Source organism: Mauremys reevesii, linkage group 7, assembly GCF_016161935.1.
Source record: "Mauremys reevesii isolate NIE-2019 linkage group 7, ASM1616193v1, whole genome shotgun sequence".
NCBI classification, from domain to species: domain Eukaryota; kingdom Metazoa; phylum Chordata; order Testudines; family Geoemydidae; genus Mauremys; species Mauremys reevesii.
The window spans coordinates 57208131-57223085 of record NC_052629.1 but is presented as its reverse complement, the minus strand read 5'-3'; the positions used below and the strand labels follow the sequence as shown (position 1 = coordinate 57223085).

The 14955-nt window shown below is 39.8% G+C and overlaps 1 protein-coding gene across 3 annotated transcripts in view; it reads left to right on the top strand.

Annotated features, from left to right (window-relative positions):
- Positions 1-14955, top strand: part of RET (ret proto-oncogene) — a 129981-nt gene that overhangs the window by 106069 nt on the left and 8957 nt on the right. For 2 of the 3 annotated variants that reach the window (XM_039482464.1, XM_039482466.1), the window contains exons 11-16: positions 257-513; positions 2708-2879; positions 7050-7157; positions 9934-10148; positions 10270-10392; positions 13026-13096. In XM_039482464.1, the coding sequence (XP_039338398.1) occupies positions 257-513; positions 2708-2879; positions 7050-7157; positions 9934-10148; positions 10270-10392; positions 13026-13096 (946 nt within the window). The remainder of the gene's footprint in view (positions 1-256; positions 514-2707; positions 2880-7049; positions 7158-9933; positions 10149-10269; positions 10393-13025; positions 13097-14955) is intronic. The other variant, XM_039482465.1, reaches the window with a different exon arrangement.

Here is a 14955-nt window from a genome sequence, read left to right as displayed (position 1 = left end):
AGCTTGGGGAAAATATAGGATTTTGCAGCTGCACTGGGTATATTTGCAAGTGCACCACTTCTACCTTTCTTTGAGAATTAGATCCAGGGTTTTAGCGTAGCTTATGAAATGACTGTACATTTAATCCAAAACCTCTAAGTAGATGCTGTTGTGAATGGTAACTAGCTACCAAAGGGTGTGTGTGGAAAGAGATGAGATGGGAAAAAATTGAAAATGAAACCAGCAGAACTGTAATCAATTCCCCTTCTACCCACAGAGCCGCTGTGTGATGACGTGTGCAAGACCGTGATTGCAGGGGCAGTTCTGCTCTCCTTCATTATCTCAGTGCTGCTCTCTTCTTATTTCATCCACCGTTACCACAAGAATTCTCCAAAGCCACCAATTGCCTCAGCGGAGATGACCTTTCGGCGCCCAGCCCAGTCCTACCCCATCAGTTACTCTTCTACAAATGTCCGTCGGCCATCTCTGGACTCTATGGAGAACCAGGTGCCGGTTGACACCTTTAAAATACCGGTAAGCTTTTATATTTTATGCTTTTAAATTGCGTACTGATTTGACTTGGCTTTTTTGTTTTGCCACGAATTGGACTTTCTAAGGAAAGTTGTGTGTTGTCTACTGAATATGTTGTGGTGTAGTGCCCCAAACCCCCATTTTGATTTGAGGGTGCATTGTTTGCTGGACAAACATTTAAGGTTAAATTCTGGCCCCAGTGACTTCAGCAGGCCTAAAAATTCACCCTTAGTAAGAGAGAGGCCTTCCCCCAAAGAGGTTGCAGTCTATGATTCAAATGAAATTAAACAAAAATCACCCACATGGAGGGAATAAGACAAAGATCTCTAATGAATGCATGGTAATTAATTAGATCATAACTTCCTGCAGAAGCCAACTGCATTTTCTCTTACTGTTAGTGTCTAAAGAAATGTAATACTCTAGGCACAATCTAATCCCTTATTTCTTTTGCCATTTACTTCAGTACAGGGTTAGACTAACTGAGGTTAAACTGATTGTTAATGTTTGCAGTCTATTTGCTGACCAATATCTCTATCATGAGGATAAATAATAGTAGAATCTAGCTTATAAAACACTCTTTGCTTGTAGATTTCAAATCATTTTTGCAAAGGAGGCCAGTAGCATTATCCTCATGTTACAGGTGGGGAAACTGAGGCACAGAGAGGTGAAGTGACATGCACAGGGTCACGCAGGAGGTCATTGGCAGAGTGGGGAAAAGAACTCAAGTCTCCTGAGTCTTAGTCCATTGCTATCCACTAGGAAACACTGCCTCCCTTGAATGTAAGGTAACACTGTCTAATGGTTTAAGCACAGACCTGGGAGTGAGAAGACCTGAGCTCTATTCCTGACTCAACTACTGACTTATAATATTTTCTTGGGCAAGTCACATCATCACCCTGTCAGTTTCCCGATCTGAGAGACAATAGTAACTTTCTGAAGGATTTCAAATTCTCAGTGAAAATTGTCATGTACTGCAAATGGAAAGTATTTAATTATTTATCAAATACGGAGCAGTAGCCTAATATCAGCTTTGCTTGGGCTATTACTGTGCCATTAATTTGTATAACACTTCTTGTAGTGCAATAGTTTGATTGTGAGCTAACTGCCCCAGGGTATGGCACTAAGTAATTGTTCTACTGGAATGAATAATTGGATTCAAGTAAACTAGTTCCCTGGAAAATCTATGGCTAATTACTTTTGTTCTTTAGTACTGTCATTATTGGCTACTCCCGTTTGCAGCTAGCTGTACAATTTGCACTTTCACTGTAAAAATTATGTCATTGTTTTAGTAATATCTTCCAGCATTCAGTTGGATTGCACGTGCTGCACTGTGGAGCTTGAACACAAGACTTTATATTAGTGCATTGACTAAATTTTAATTTATATGGTAGGATTTCATTTATAAAGCTTAGTTTAGGGTGGGTTTATCTGCATACTTTGAAAGGCTTTTCCCCACCCCGCCCTCCCACCAGCCCTTTAATGCAATTTCTGTTGTTTGATTATACTGTGTGTAGGATACCTGCCAGTTTGCGCATTTTTATTTATTTTCTACTTGGGGCAAATAGGATGGTGTCTGGAAAAGTCCTGTGCAGTGAAACACTGTCCTTTTGTCTGACCCATATGGCAGCGTCTGATACATTTGAATGTTAGATATTGATGCCTTCATAGTAGCTTGTACTCTATTTGCTTTTATTTCTTGGTTGGTTTATACATTTTGTCACTGTTCTGTAACTGTAAGGCTCAATAGCACTTCATAACAGATGGATTGTTGTCTGTGATGAATTCTTAAAGCAAAACCTCCTCCCACAAGTTAAACAGAAATGCAAGATCAAATATACATACTTTATTCTGAAGGTGAGCATTTGTTCAGTCAGTGTTTCATTTGTACAAAAAAAATCTCAGGTAGGCCTGTAAACGTCATCCATATTGATAGGCTGCACCTAGTGCCTTTTTATCTAAGGGAAATTTCTAGCTAATTTAAAAATGCTTGCAAAGAGCTTTGAGGGTGTTGTAGAAGAGCAAAGTAATTGTTTTCTGTCTGATAATGGAACAAAAACAAAAATTAATCAGATAACTGAGCATAATGTCTTCCCTGAAATATAATACTGTATTAAACCTTTGTGATTTGAGTTACCAGTCTGGAGCTGCCCCCTTCTGTCTCATAAGATAACCCCTTCTATTTCATTTTATCTGATAGGAATCCTTTTTTTTCCTCGTACAGGAGGACCCCAAATGGGAATTCCCCCGGAAGAACCTGGTTCTAGGCAAGACACTAGGAGAAGGAGAATTTGGAAAGGTCGTCAAGGCAACAGCATTCAGACTCAAGGGGAAAGCAGGCTACACCACGGTGGCAGTGAAAATGCTAAAAGGTACATTTCCCTGAAATGATTTGAAAGCTATCTGGGAACCTTTGAATCTATTTCACAAGGGTCTAGTGTGCACGCAGGAGGCCGTCTGGGGGCAGGCCCTGCCAGCTCTTGGCAGCATTTCCTCCAGCATTCTATTTACGTACTGACATATTCCCGTCGAAAGGGAGAGTGCCACATTGATGCAAATAGTAATTTCCAAAGGCCCTAGCTTGTGCTAAGCAAGGGCAATGTGATTTACTGAGGCAAATGTATCTCATTTAAGTCGTCATTGATTGAAGCATCATAAGGGCTTTTTAAAACTTTGCACAGCTTTTTGTATTAATCCATCTCAATTTTTCTTCAAATATTTTTAAGTAGACCATTTGTGCTAGAGACAGAACAGACCTATTAAGCTATCCATCTACTTCCCTGCCTGTGCCGGATTGATCTGATATATTTACTTGACAGAGGTGTAGTCTACTGGTTTTGCGTAAGGGGCAGGAAATCCAGGAAGCCTTCAGCTCTAATTGTAGGCTGGCCATGGTCAATTCACTTCATCTCTCTACTTAAATTTTCCAATCTGTGTAATAGTGGGTGGTAATACTTACTCAGCTAACATGGCTATAGAAAAAAGCAAATAGGCAGTTTGTAAAGCACTTTGTATACACAGGGTGACATTTTGAAAAGCTCACAGCCTTGCTCTAATTATGCTACCGTTAAAGTCCATTTGAAAAATTCTCATTTGAAGTCAGTGGAAGCAAAGCTAGGCCGATGTTGAGCCAACTTCTGAAAACCTCACATGAAAAACCCTACGTAAGTGTTAAGAATTATTAATTTAAGACTACTGTTTTATCCAGTTGAGTTTTAAACTCAAAGAATCTGAGGCTACAGAGTTGGAAGAAAACTTATACTCGACAAACTCTGATTGATAAGAAGGGGGCTCCTGTATTCATCTATCTCTACCTATTATACTTTCTTTCATTATGTCCTTCTTTTCAAACCCAGCTATACCTACCTTTCTGCTACATGTGCCACCTTAAAAAGGAGAGCAAAGTAATGAAATAACGAGTTGGCACTTTCTGTATACCAGACCAAGTACCACCATATTCTCCCAGTGAAGCAAGTGGAAGGCTTTGGTTTATGCCACATTTCACACCTAATGGCTACGTCATCTGGACCATATCACTGAGATGGGAGACCTTGGTCACAGGTCAAAGAAGGCAAATGGAGGCCTTTAGATCACATATGGCCCCAAAGAACCTAGCACCGACCCTTTTGTTTTGACAGAAGGGTAATTTTAACGGCATCGTCCTGAAGGATGATGTAGAAATGGAAAGAACAGAGACGAAGTAACCCTGCTTTGTGATAGAATCTGATACTACTTCATAATGGTGGGTGGTCCCTATATACCAAGGAGATAAGCACCCTAGGAATATGAGAGAAGCAACAAAAGTATTCAGAAATGTTTCTGGGTAGAAGAGTTCTTTCTTTTGGTGGGGAGCAAGCATTGGCTGGATGACCTCAGTCGTTAATTGCTGCTGTGAATAAGAAAACACAATTACAATAGGATAATGGGTTTCTTATTAGCATTTTTATTATGTGCAAGCTTAAAAAAAAGTCCATCATCCTCTCACTGAGTGCAAGAAAATTGCATATTATATCAATTTACCAATGAAATAAATGAGTTATGAAATGCATGTCTACATTTATAAAAAGGCTTCCTTATAACGAGGGTTCAATGGAGATGAAATCAAAGACAGAGAGCATGCAGACGGAGCCCTGGAACTTGGTCTTGCAGAGACAAAGACTAATATAGCTCTGCATGTAACACTAAAATAACCTTTTACATGGTATTATAAATGGAATATCCATAATCTTTACAGCGTGCCAACTTTATTTATACATTTACAAGTACTAGTGACTTTTTACATCGATAATATGTAACTGAGCTAAAATTCCGAAATGTGCTGTTAAAAAGTGACATTCTTAATTCCAGTTGACTTACCATTTGACTTTCCCTAGCGATTATCTGGAGCAGAATTGATAGCAGTCAAGGGTAACCCTTTATTTTAAGCACTCTCCTCTAATAAATTCATAAGGCATTTATGGTAATAGCACGAACTCTAATAAATACCTTTTGCAATGCATATTTCTCTCTCAGATAGCTCCCCCAAATGTTCCATTAGAGCTGGATGGTGGAAAACCATTTGCCCATTACTTGGGTAAACATTTTTGTGTTGCTGTTGTTTTTACTTCGTTGTGAACAAATAGAAATGAAAATAAAACAATAACAAAAAAATCACTACCCTGGAATGTTCTCTAAAAAGTTTTATGCTGGCAGACAGCCAAGGTATAGTATAACTGAATCAGTCCCCATCCCACTGACATCAGCAAAGAAGTCTGGATAGGTATCTTCTATTGATGTCAATAGAAACTCTCTACTCAGCTCCAAGTCTGGAATTCTGGCTATGTACTGCAAGATTAACAAGTGTAGAACTGAATTTTATCTTTAATTAAATATTTTGGGGAGAAAAGAGGGTTGAGGCAAGCCATGGATGTTTCTGTAAGCTTGGTTTGAACAAGGGAGTTCTGGTCAAGAGAAATGCTTGGCTTGTGTAGACTTCCAAAGCTCAGACCACCCTAATTGGGTTCATCACATAAATTAGCTTTAGGCCTATTGGAGATCTCCTGCTATATCGGGTGCTGAGCCCTCTAAATCTTGTCTACTGTATGTAGTGTGGAAAAGGGATGCAGTAATTGCAATTCAGTTACACGGCACAAAAGGCTCTGGGTTTGATTCTTCAGTGCCTTGCAGCTTATCTAGCCAATTACACCAGTGCAGAGTGGGTATAAAATCCTACTTAGTTAGATGGCAGTGCTGTATTCTCACGTGGCTGTACAGCTGGATGGATAACTGATTTTGTGGTTCACCGGCAGTTCCCAAAAATTGTGAACAAAATTCAGCGAATTGAAAAAAAAAATGATTTTGCATTGAACAAAACATTTTGTCTGACCTAAAACATGCTGTTTCGGATATTTTGAAAAGGCTATATTTACAAAACAGGGGAAGAGGGTCATGCCACCCATCTCCTTATAGCTTTAGCCCAGTACTAGAGCACTCACAAGACCCCGGTTCAACAGTCCCCTCTGCCTAATGGAGAACTTGGTCCTCCCATATTGCAGGAAAACACATTAGCCATTGGACTGTGGGGATAGTCTGGTGTGAGGATCTTTCAATATCTGCTATTGAAGTTATTCCACTTTGGATGAAATACTTGAATAGTCACTGGGAAAGACAGGAGTGTGTATGAGAATGACTCTATAGCCTGGTGGTTAGGGCTGAGGTGGGAGACTCAAGTTCAAATAGCCCTCTGCCTGATGTGGGATGTGAGAATGGGAATTTAACTTTTGTCTCCCACATCCCAGGGGAGTGTGCTAATCACTGGGCTAAAATTTGTAAAGAGGGCCCATGACGACCTCCAGTTCCTCCTGCTGTTTTGTGAATGACAGCTAAGTCCCGAAAATATTTTTTTTTGGCCAAAACTATTTGTGTCAAATTCCTGAATAGTTTGGGGTCATCCAAAACTGCATTTTTCGGTGAGTAGACCATTAGCTGAAAAATTTCAACCATCTCTACTTGGCAAAGATGTGAATGACTGAACATCAATGAAGAATAAGGCTCTGTCTCTTCTCTGAAAACCGTTACAAAGCTGATAGTACAGCACTTGAAGCTTTTCATCCCCATGCTCATTTCAAGAGCATTCTGAAATTCTTGTTCTTAGATTGTACCTGTTTTATACTACAATGATTAGTCCCCTGAAAATACCTAAAATAAGTCAAAGTCTGCCCCAAGCCACAGATGGCTCATCAGGCTAACGCATGTCAGCTTCCATAGCCAACACTACACAAGGGGGTGATGTGGCTAGCATCATGCTGACCGCCTTTCACCGCCCTAACACTGTGGATCAGGTGCCCATTTTGCTGCTGGGTGAATTAGCCATCAGTATGAGATGGAGTGAGAAGTGAATCCATGACCTCTGGAATTGCAGTTGAGCACCTTAATCACTTGGCCAGTGCATCTCAATGCCTCAAATAGGTAGCAGCATGCTAATTTACAGCTTAGTCTATAAGTGGCACATTCCTTTTGCAGTGTTTTATTAACCAGATGTCTGGTTTTGATGCCTTCTATAGAAAACGCTTCCCAGAGTGAGCTGCGAGATCTGCTGTCAGAGTTCAATCTCTTGAAACAGGTCAACCACCCTCATGTCATCAAACTGTATGGAGCATGCAGTCAGGATGGTAAGTGTCAGCAGCTAGTTAGTAAGAGAGAAACAAAGAATGGATCTAGCCTGGGTTGAAGCACTATTTAAAATGCAAAATACCTTTATAAATTTGCTATTGGTTAAAAATGGTGGTGTTAAGAATGAGTGAGTGAGAGACGTGGAAATCCTGATTTCAGCAAAACTAGCCACAGATCTTATGGATACTGCCTATATAGTCAGAGAGACACATATTTTGATTCTAAAGCTATTTTAAAATATTTCCTGGCCAGTTTCTTTTTCTGCCTCTATTTTTTTACACTAACTTGGTTCTCAGGGAGCCTCTTCTAATTTGGCTCGACTGGATTTTCAATATGATCATTATTTTGTATTCTAGTAGCACCTAAAGGCCCAAGTCAGGGATTGGGGCACCGTTTTGCTAGGGTTCTGTGTGAACAAGTAGTTAAGGGACAACCCACTACCTAGCCCCTGACTAGGTTGCTAGTTAGTTTTACTTTCAGTTTTTCTGCCCTAGCATGATTCTCTTGTGTGGTGCTTACGTCAATGCTTACACTTGTCAAAAACTGGTCTCACTGACGTGTATACTGTACTTCGCTGCAAATACATGGGGGAAATAATTTTCAAAAAGATGTATTATAAACAGCCAAAGGGGCAAACTTTGAGTGCAGTTCATGAGGATTTATCTAAACAATTCCCATTAATGTTGAATGGAGTTGCATGGCAACATCTTCTGCCATAAAATATCTGCTGTAAGTTGATCTTTCAGTTGTTATGGAGCATGAGCGATTTACATGGCCACAAATTCATAAGGCTCAGTCCTGCATCTTCAGAACTCCTAATGATGTAACTGTGCATTCTGGGGGCACGTAGAATTCAGGATTGTGCATCTGGGAGATTCAGTAAGATTTTTAAAAAACCTTGTGGAGGGGATAAAATCATTGTGCTGTGAACTGTTTGTGAGTCGAACGCTTCTCATAAATATGAAGGTAATTCATTAATGCATGGGGTGGGGAGGCTTTGATACAGCTGACAAATGTACTCAGCATTGTAAGTGCTGAGTGGATATTATTCATGTGGGTGGTAGGGAGGAGAAGCTTGCTAATGGATTGAAATGTCAGGGTTTTTGTTGAGAACCTATACTTGAGTGCTTTGAAAAGGCACCTTAATTAGTGTGCTGGAAGGAGAAGATACTTTGTGAGCTAAATACCACACGCTCCAGAAAGTAATTTTGATTTTTTTTTAAATCAAGTTTCTTAAGTAATTCTTTATACAGGCTTGATTTTTCAGCTAGGTTTAAAAGAAAATTAAAAGGTGAAAGCTAAGGAGCTCTATTCATCAAGCCAGTATTTCTTCATCAGTGTGAATCTGGAGTCATTCTACTGACGTCAGTGGATTTATTCTGAATTTATGCTCAGATGACTGAGAGGAACAGATTTTGACCCAACATCTTTGTGCAGCTACTTATTGCATGAATGAATTGTATTCTATTTGATTTCTTGAATCCTTCTGACCTTATTAAGGTATTATCTTCTTGCAGTCAATGAGACTATTTGCCTGCGTCAGGCAAGCAAGATCTGGCCTAATATTTGCTATAACATTGTGTGTGTATGCACGTGTGTGTGATTCGATCAACAGAACCAAAAGAGCATTAAATGAGCGTGTCACTAACCATACACATGAATTCACAGCTAATGATAAAACATACCATATGCACTCCAAAACCTACACAAAATGAGGCACATCACGGGTGAAATCATGGAAAATTTGAGTTTTGCCATTGACTTCAGTGGGACCAGGATTTCACCCCATGTATTTAAGATGGCATGTGTCATGCACTGGATTAATTTTTTTACATGAACCAATCTATAGTTTAATAATTGTTGCTGGCACACCAAAATTTAGTGTGTGGCTAGACCGAATAAAAACTAGTTCAATCTAATTTTTATATATATATAGATATAGATATAGATATCACACACATTTTTCGTTCAATGAAACCTTTTTTCCTTGTAAACACGCTCCCCATATCCAAGCAAAGACACTGTTTAAAACTCTGTGCCATGATGCCTACAAAACAACCTGACAACAGATAGGCAGCTGATGGTCTGAGACCACTGCCTGCTATGCTGACCGGTACCTTCTCATTGTTACCCAAGCAGTGCCTGTTTTTAGGGAATGTAGAGAGCCGTACAGGGTACACACCCTAAGGTTCTGATGTGAAAACACAAGGCTAACATAGAAACTGTTTCACAACTTTAGCTTTGGTAGGTGGTGTTAGGTGCCCTCTATAGCTCTGAGCAGTTATGGGCTTGCAGCATGAGAGAATTCCCATAGGACATCCACTCAAGTGCATGTTTACAAGATTCTGAATCTGAATCCTTCCCATGCCATCAGATGTTGTTAGGGCACAAAGAAGATTCTGCCACCCTTGTCTATTAGGCTGTTTGCCAGAATGGCTACTTACTGTTTGTCTATAATTTAACTTTTTTACAAGGATAAGTTGTTAGCCTCTCTCTCAAATGCCAACCTAGGGGACCAGTAGACTGCTTTTCATGTGGTCCCTATCTGGCTTTGATGGCCTTATTGGGAGCTAAAACCCCCACTAGCATAGCTCTTATGGTTTTTTGAATGCACAAGAAATTCTACCACATCAAGTTGCAGTGTTGTGAGAAGGATGTTTCCAGGATTGGGGCCTGTAATTGTTACAAACCAGTCTGTGATTTTAACTAGAAAAATCTTTAGAAAAGTAGAGCAGAACAACCTGATTGATTTGTATTTTTCTTTCTTTTCCTCAGGGCCTCTGTATTTAATTGTGGAATATGCGAAGTATGGTTCCTTGCGCAGTTTTCTCAGGGAAAGTCGGAAAGTAGGACCTAGCTATGTGGGCAGTGATGCCAACAGAAATTCAAGCTACTTGGACAACCCAGATGAGAGAGCCTTAACAATGGGAGATCTGATCTCATTTGCATGGCAGATATCTCGGGGGATGCAGTACCTGGCAGAAATGAAGGTACAGTGCTACAGCAGTGTGCTGAACATATCTCTGTGATAGGCATAAATATATCTGGAAGTTTCTCCATGCATCTTACCCCATAAGAATAATAACCATGATTGTTGGTTTCTTTTAAAAGCTCGTTCATCGTGATTTAGCAGCCAGAAATGTATTGGTGGCAGAAGGACGCAAAATGAAGATTTCTGATTTTGGCTTGTCCCGAGATGTTTATGAAGAGGATTCCTATGTCAAGAGAAGCAAGGTACAGTGCATGTTAAAACCAGGGCTGGAATCCTTGCTTAATCCAGGGAATGGGTTTACACTGAAGCACCTGAACACAGAAAATAAAGACAACAGCTATTTCTGATAAGGAAATAAGGAACAAAAAGTAAAGATTAAACAAAACAATTAGCTTCATCATTGGGGCCATTATAAGTAACTAGACTACACTATTTACCGGAATATCATCAGCAGAAAATATTAATTTCTGTCCGCTCTTTCTTCTGCCTGTGTGCAATAATCTTTGTATTTTACTGTAATGCCCCATCAACACCACATCTACAACCCAGTCACAGGACATGGTGACAATATAAATACAGTAGGACCACCTGTGTCCTTGTAAGAGGATTAAAACCCTGGACTGTTTTTGGAAAGCATGTATCCATGCATCTTGTAACCACGATTTCTCCCGCCTTTGTGTTGTAGCTATAGTATGAACAGGGGCCTTAAAAATAATGTGTGATCTATCAATAATAAAGACAAATATATTCAAATATAATCCTATTTCCTTTCAAGTATTTTTCAGGTAGTAATTTTTTTTATAGCTGTTAGTTTGTAAGATACTTAGGATACAAAATCTAGGGCCTCATCTTGCTACTTTATATTAAAAAGCCATTAGTCTCTCTCGCCCTCTCTTTTTATAACTGCCAAGCTCACAAAACAAGGGATTGAAGAAAAAGTAGGCAGAAAGAGCTGGCAATCATTTAAATCAGAACTAGTTCTGTCTGAAAACTTCATACTTGGAATCTAAATCTAGATCCTAGTTTCATGAATGCTTCTACTATAGCTATGATAATCTGAACCAAAACCCAGCTCCAAAATATACAAGGTTCAAAATCCATATCCAAATGCCAGAGCTTGGGCCCATCTCTGCTATAGGCAGTAGAGATACCCATCTGCCAGTTTGAAATGCCTTGGATTCTTTAAAGCAATTATATTTTTCCTGTCACAGTAAATTATTATCAGCTGTCTAGAAATAGTTCTGTCTGCTCACAGTGCTCATGGCAGAACTCAGCATATGGTAACATTTCATCTGTAGGATTGTGCAAAGGAAATTTGATGGAAAGCCTCTCCTGTGGTATTAGGAGAGCTCCTCTCATTGTTTAGTCATATCATAGCTTTCCCTAAAAAGAACTATTATGATAACCTCAAGATTATGAAATGAGTTCAGATTTGTCGTTATTTATTATCGTAGCAGATATTGTCATAACACACTGAGCCAAATTCTGCCATAAGCCTGTATGCATGCAACTCCTATTGAAATCAGTGGGCCTTCTGCATGTAAATGAGGCCAGTATCCGAGCTCAGTTTGTGAAATTCAGTAATACTATTTGATGTTGACCATTCAATCTTCTGTGATACTGCTTCAGTTCCATGTGTGGATTAGTGTGAAAGTGCTGCCAGCATGAATTCTCACACATGAGAATTTCAAATATTGGTTTCCACAGATACTGTGATTTTTTGCCATTTGTTTTCCACTACAATTCCAGCCAATAATACTCAATTGCATGATGTTTGTAGGAGGCAAATACAAAAGTGACCATGGACAAAGACAATTAAAAATATAACTAGATAGTATATTAGGAAAGACTGTGTAATATCCACTCAGTTCTATTATGTATGCTTTACACTGAAGGAATGCTAGCTATTTGTACCTATTTCTGTGCAAAAATTATTTGAGAACAATTTATTCTAATACATAGATTTTTTCCCCATAAAGTTAACAGATAGTGATATAGCCCGCCTCACCATAGTATCTCCGAGTGCATATTCAATTTTCCAACACAAACAATTGTTTGCTGCCAAAAATAACTTGGGTAGAGAGAGAGCAGGAGGAAAGTATGGGAGAAAGAATGGAATATCTTTCAAATACAGTATATCTAGAATAATGTTCCAAATACATGTGCATTGCCTGAAAATTTTATGAAAATACAAATCCAGAATGATATTGTGGATGTTATGAAGCATCCTGGAAATCACGCTGGCATTTTGCACAGCCATGATCTGAGATTTTACCATGTGACTTTCAGACCAAAAGGCAGCAGTTTGCACAGCTTGTTAAGCAGCCATTGAACAAGTGTAACTGCCCGAGTGAAGCTTGAGTTCAGAAGCCAAAGCTGTCCTAAAACCTGAGTTTTTCAGTTGCGATTCATCTTTCACTTGGGATGGATCTCACTCCTATAGCCTCATTCTGCATCTCCTTTTGCACCTGCACAACTCCCACTAGGCTCTGGAAGTGTATCTAATGGGTGGCAAACATTTCATGTTGACAAGTATAGGTTTAGTGTGATAGAAGGGTTCAGTGGTCTGAGTTTACCATGTAATATGTCTGAAAATCACTGTTCATTGAGTGCATGTCCTTTCAAAACTGGGTCCTCCTAAGTGGCTTGGGTTAGAATGAATGGTAAAGTTCAGTGGTGATTAAAGAGAGGTTATAGCTGTGCCCCCTAACCTGTACTGCTCCCTGTTTATTTGATGAAATGTCACTTCAGTCATTCGACTGAAGCATATCAGAGAGGCACAGTGCAGTGTAAATCTTACTGTTGTGAAAGCAAATGCACCAACATTAAATTTAATCTTCTAACTTCGTAATTGTGTTGCTGTTTTTTCTCTTAGGGTCGAATACCTGTTAAATGGATGGCAATAGAATCCCTATTTGATCATATCTATACAACACAAAGTGATGTGTAAGTCTAAATTGTGGTGTGTCTTATGCCGTTTGTGTCTGTTATACAGAGTTTCACAAAGAACTACGGTTACATATTTAATAGCCAGAGCTTCTGAGTTGGAAGATAACAAAAATCAGAGAGCCCAGATGACTGTCTCTTAGTAATGGTGGGATAAATTTGGAACTTTAAAATTATAGGTGACCCATTAAATTAAAACCTAAATCATGTGAGACTTTAGGGGGTTGCAATCTGATTGTCCTTCGTTGGCCTGCGTGGAATGAGATTTGATGGTCTCAGCCTCGTTTTTAGTGTGCACACCACAGAACCCACTCTTGTTGGCAGACCCAGCAAAAAAGACTAAGGATTTAGAGCCTGAGTCACTTCCCATTGAAACCAATGACAAAACTCCAAATGGCTTCAGTGTAAACGGGATCAGACTCTTAATGAGCAACCAAGTTGCAGCCACATGATGCAAGTACCTGTGCCTGTTGTTAGAGAGTGATTGCATGGGCAGATTTGTTTTCCACTTCCTTTCTCACATCACTACTTCCTTCCTCACCCAGGCTGGTAGAGTGGCAGGAGAGGAGCGAGTGGCGGGTGAGGGGGTCCTCGGGGGAATAGGCAACCAAGGGCAAGGCCTCAGGGTAGAGCATGGGTGGGGCCTCAGGGGAAGAGGCTGGGTGAAGGCGGGGCCTGAGGGCAGAGCATGGGTGGGGCCCCAGTCTGAGCCTTGGTGGGCCTCCCCCTTCTAGGGAGCTTCACTTCCAGTGCTCAAAAGGCGGCGGGCCGGTGCACCTTCAGGGGAGGTGACTGGCACCACACCTGCAGCATTGGCCCCCCCTGCATCGCCAGCTGTATTTGGGGAGGCTTAGTCTCCTGCACCCTCTTATACACACACCCCATGCTCCAGGCTATTACTCCAACAGTGTAACACTGAAGAATTAAAGGGTTACTTTATTGGAAAATGGATTTTTAAAAATTTACATTTGTTAACAAATATAATCTACAAATATTTAATGCTGCTTGGGGTGATGCAATTATGGTTTTAGTGACCATCTATGAATATACTTAAAATCCATTCCCGAATGCTAGATTTTCCTCATAAATTCTATCTCTTTTTTTTCCAGCTGCTTCCTTTTAAGACCCTTGTATATAGTCAGTAGTTGGCAGTGATCTAGCAGTAGTATAAGTTGCCAGATTCTATAATTTTTTTTCCAACCCTGCTGCGAAAACCTTTGCTTTTTATGCTGGAACCTAGACACGCATTGTACCAGTGCCCACAGTCTTCCTGTCCCCCTCTCTCTGATGACATTTTTATTCATCCACAAAGACCATACAATGGAAAATATTTCCCCCCTCCCCACACACTTAGTTACTGGTAATTTTATAATGATTACAAAACTAAGGTACAATATCCTAACATACAAATCTGACAAACAGCTGGAGCTAATTGAGAAATTACCAACATGCTACACCCTCTTACAGAGCCTCCAAAATTCACTTAAACAAAGACTCTTAAACATAAAACCCCACAATGCCACACACTCTTTCTGGATCACTTACAGGTCAAATTATAACTTGATAGGGTGCACGGAATAATTGGCTCAATAAAGGGCATGAAGAAGAATAGAAAGACTTAATCAAGTACAATGGAACGTTATAAATATGTGTGAGCTTTGAGGAAGATATAGACTGGTTAAAAATGAACTTATGCACTATCAGCAGGAAAAAGCTGTTTGAAAGTTTCATGTAAGGCTATGTGAGACTAGCAGTTGGGTTTTTGTTTTTCTTTCTGTGCATAGCCATCTTGGAGCTTAATATGTCCTGGCCTGGGAATGCCATTTCCCTTGTTTAAAATAAAAGTAGCTTAAAGAACT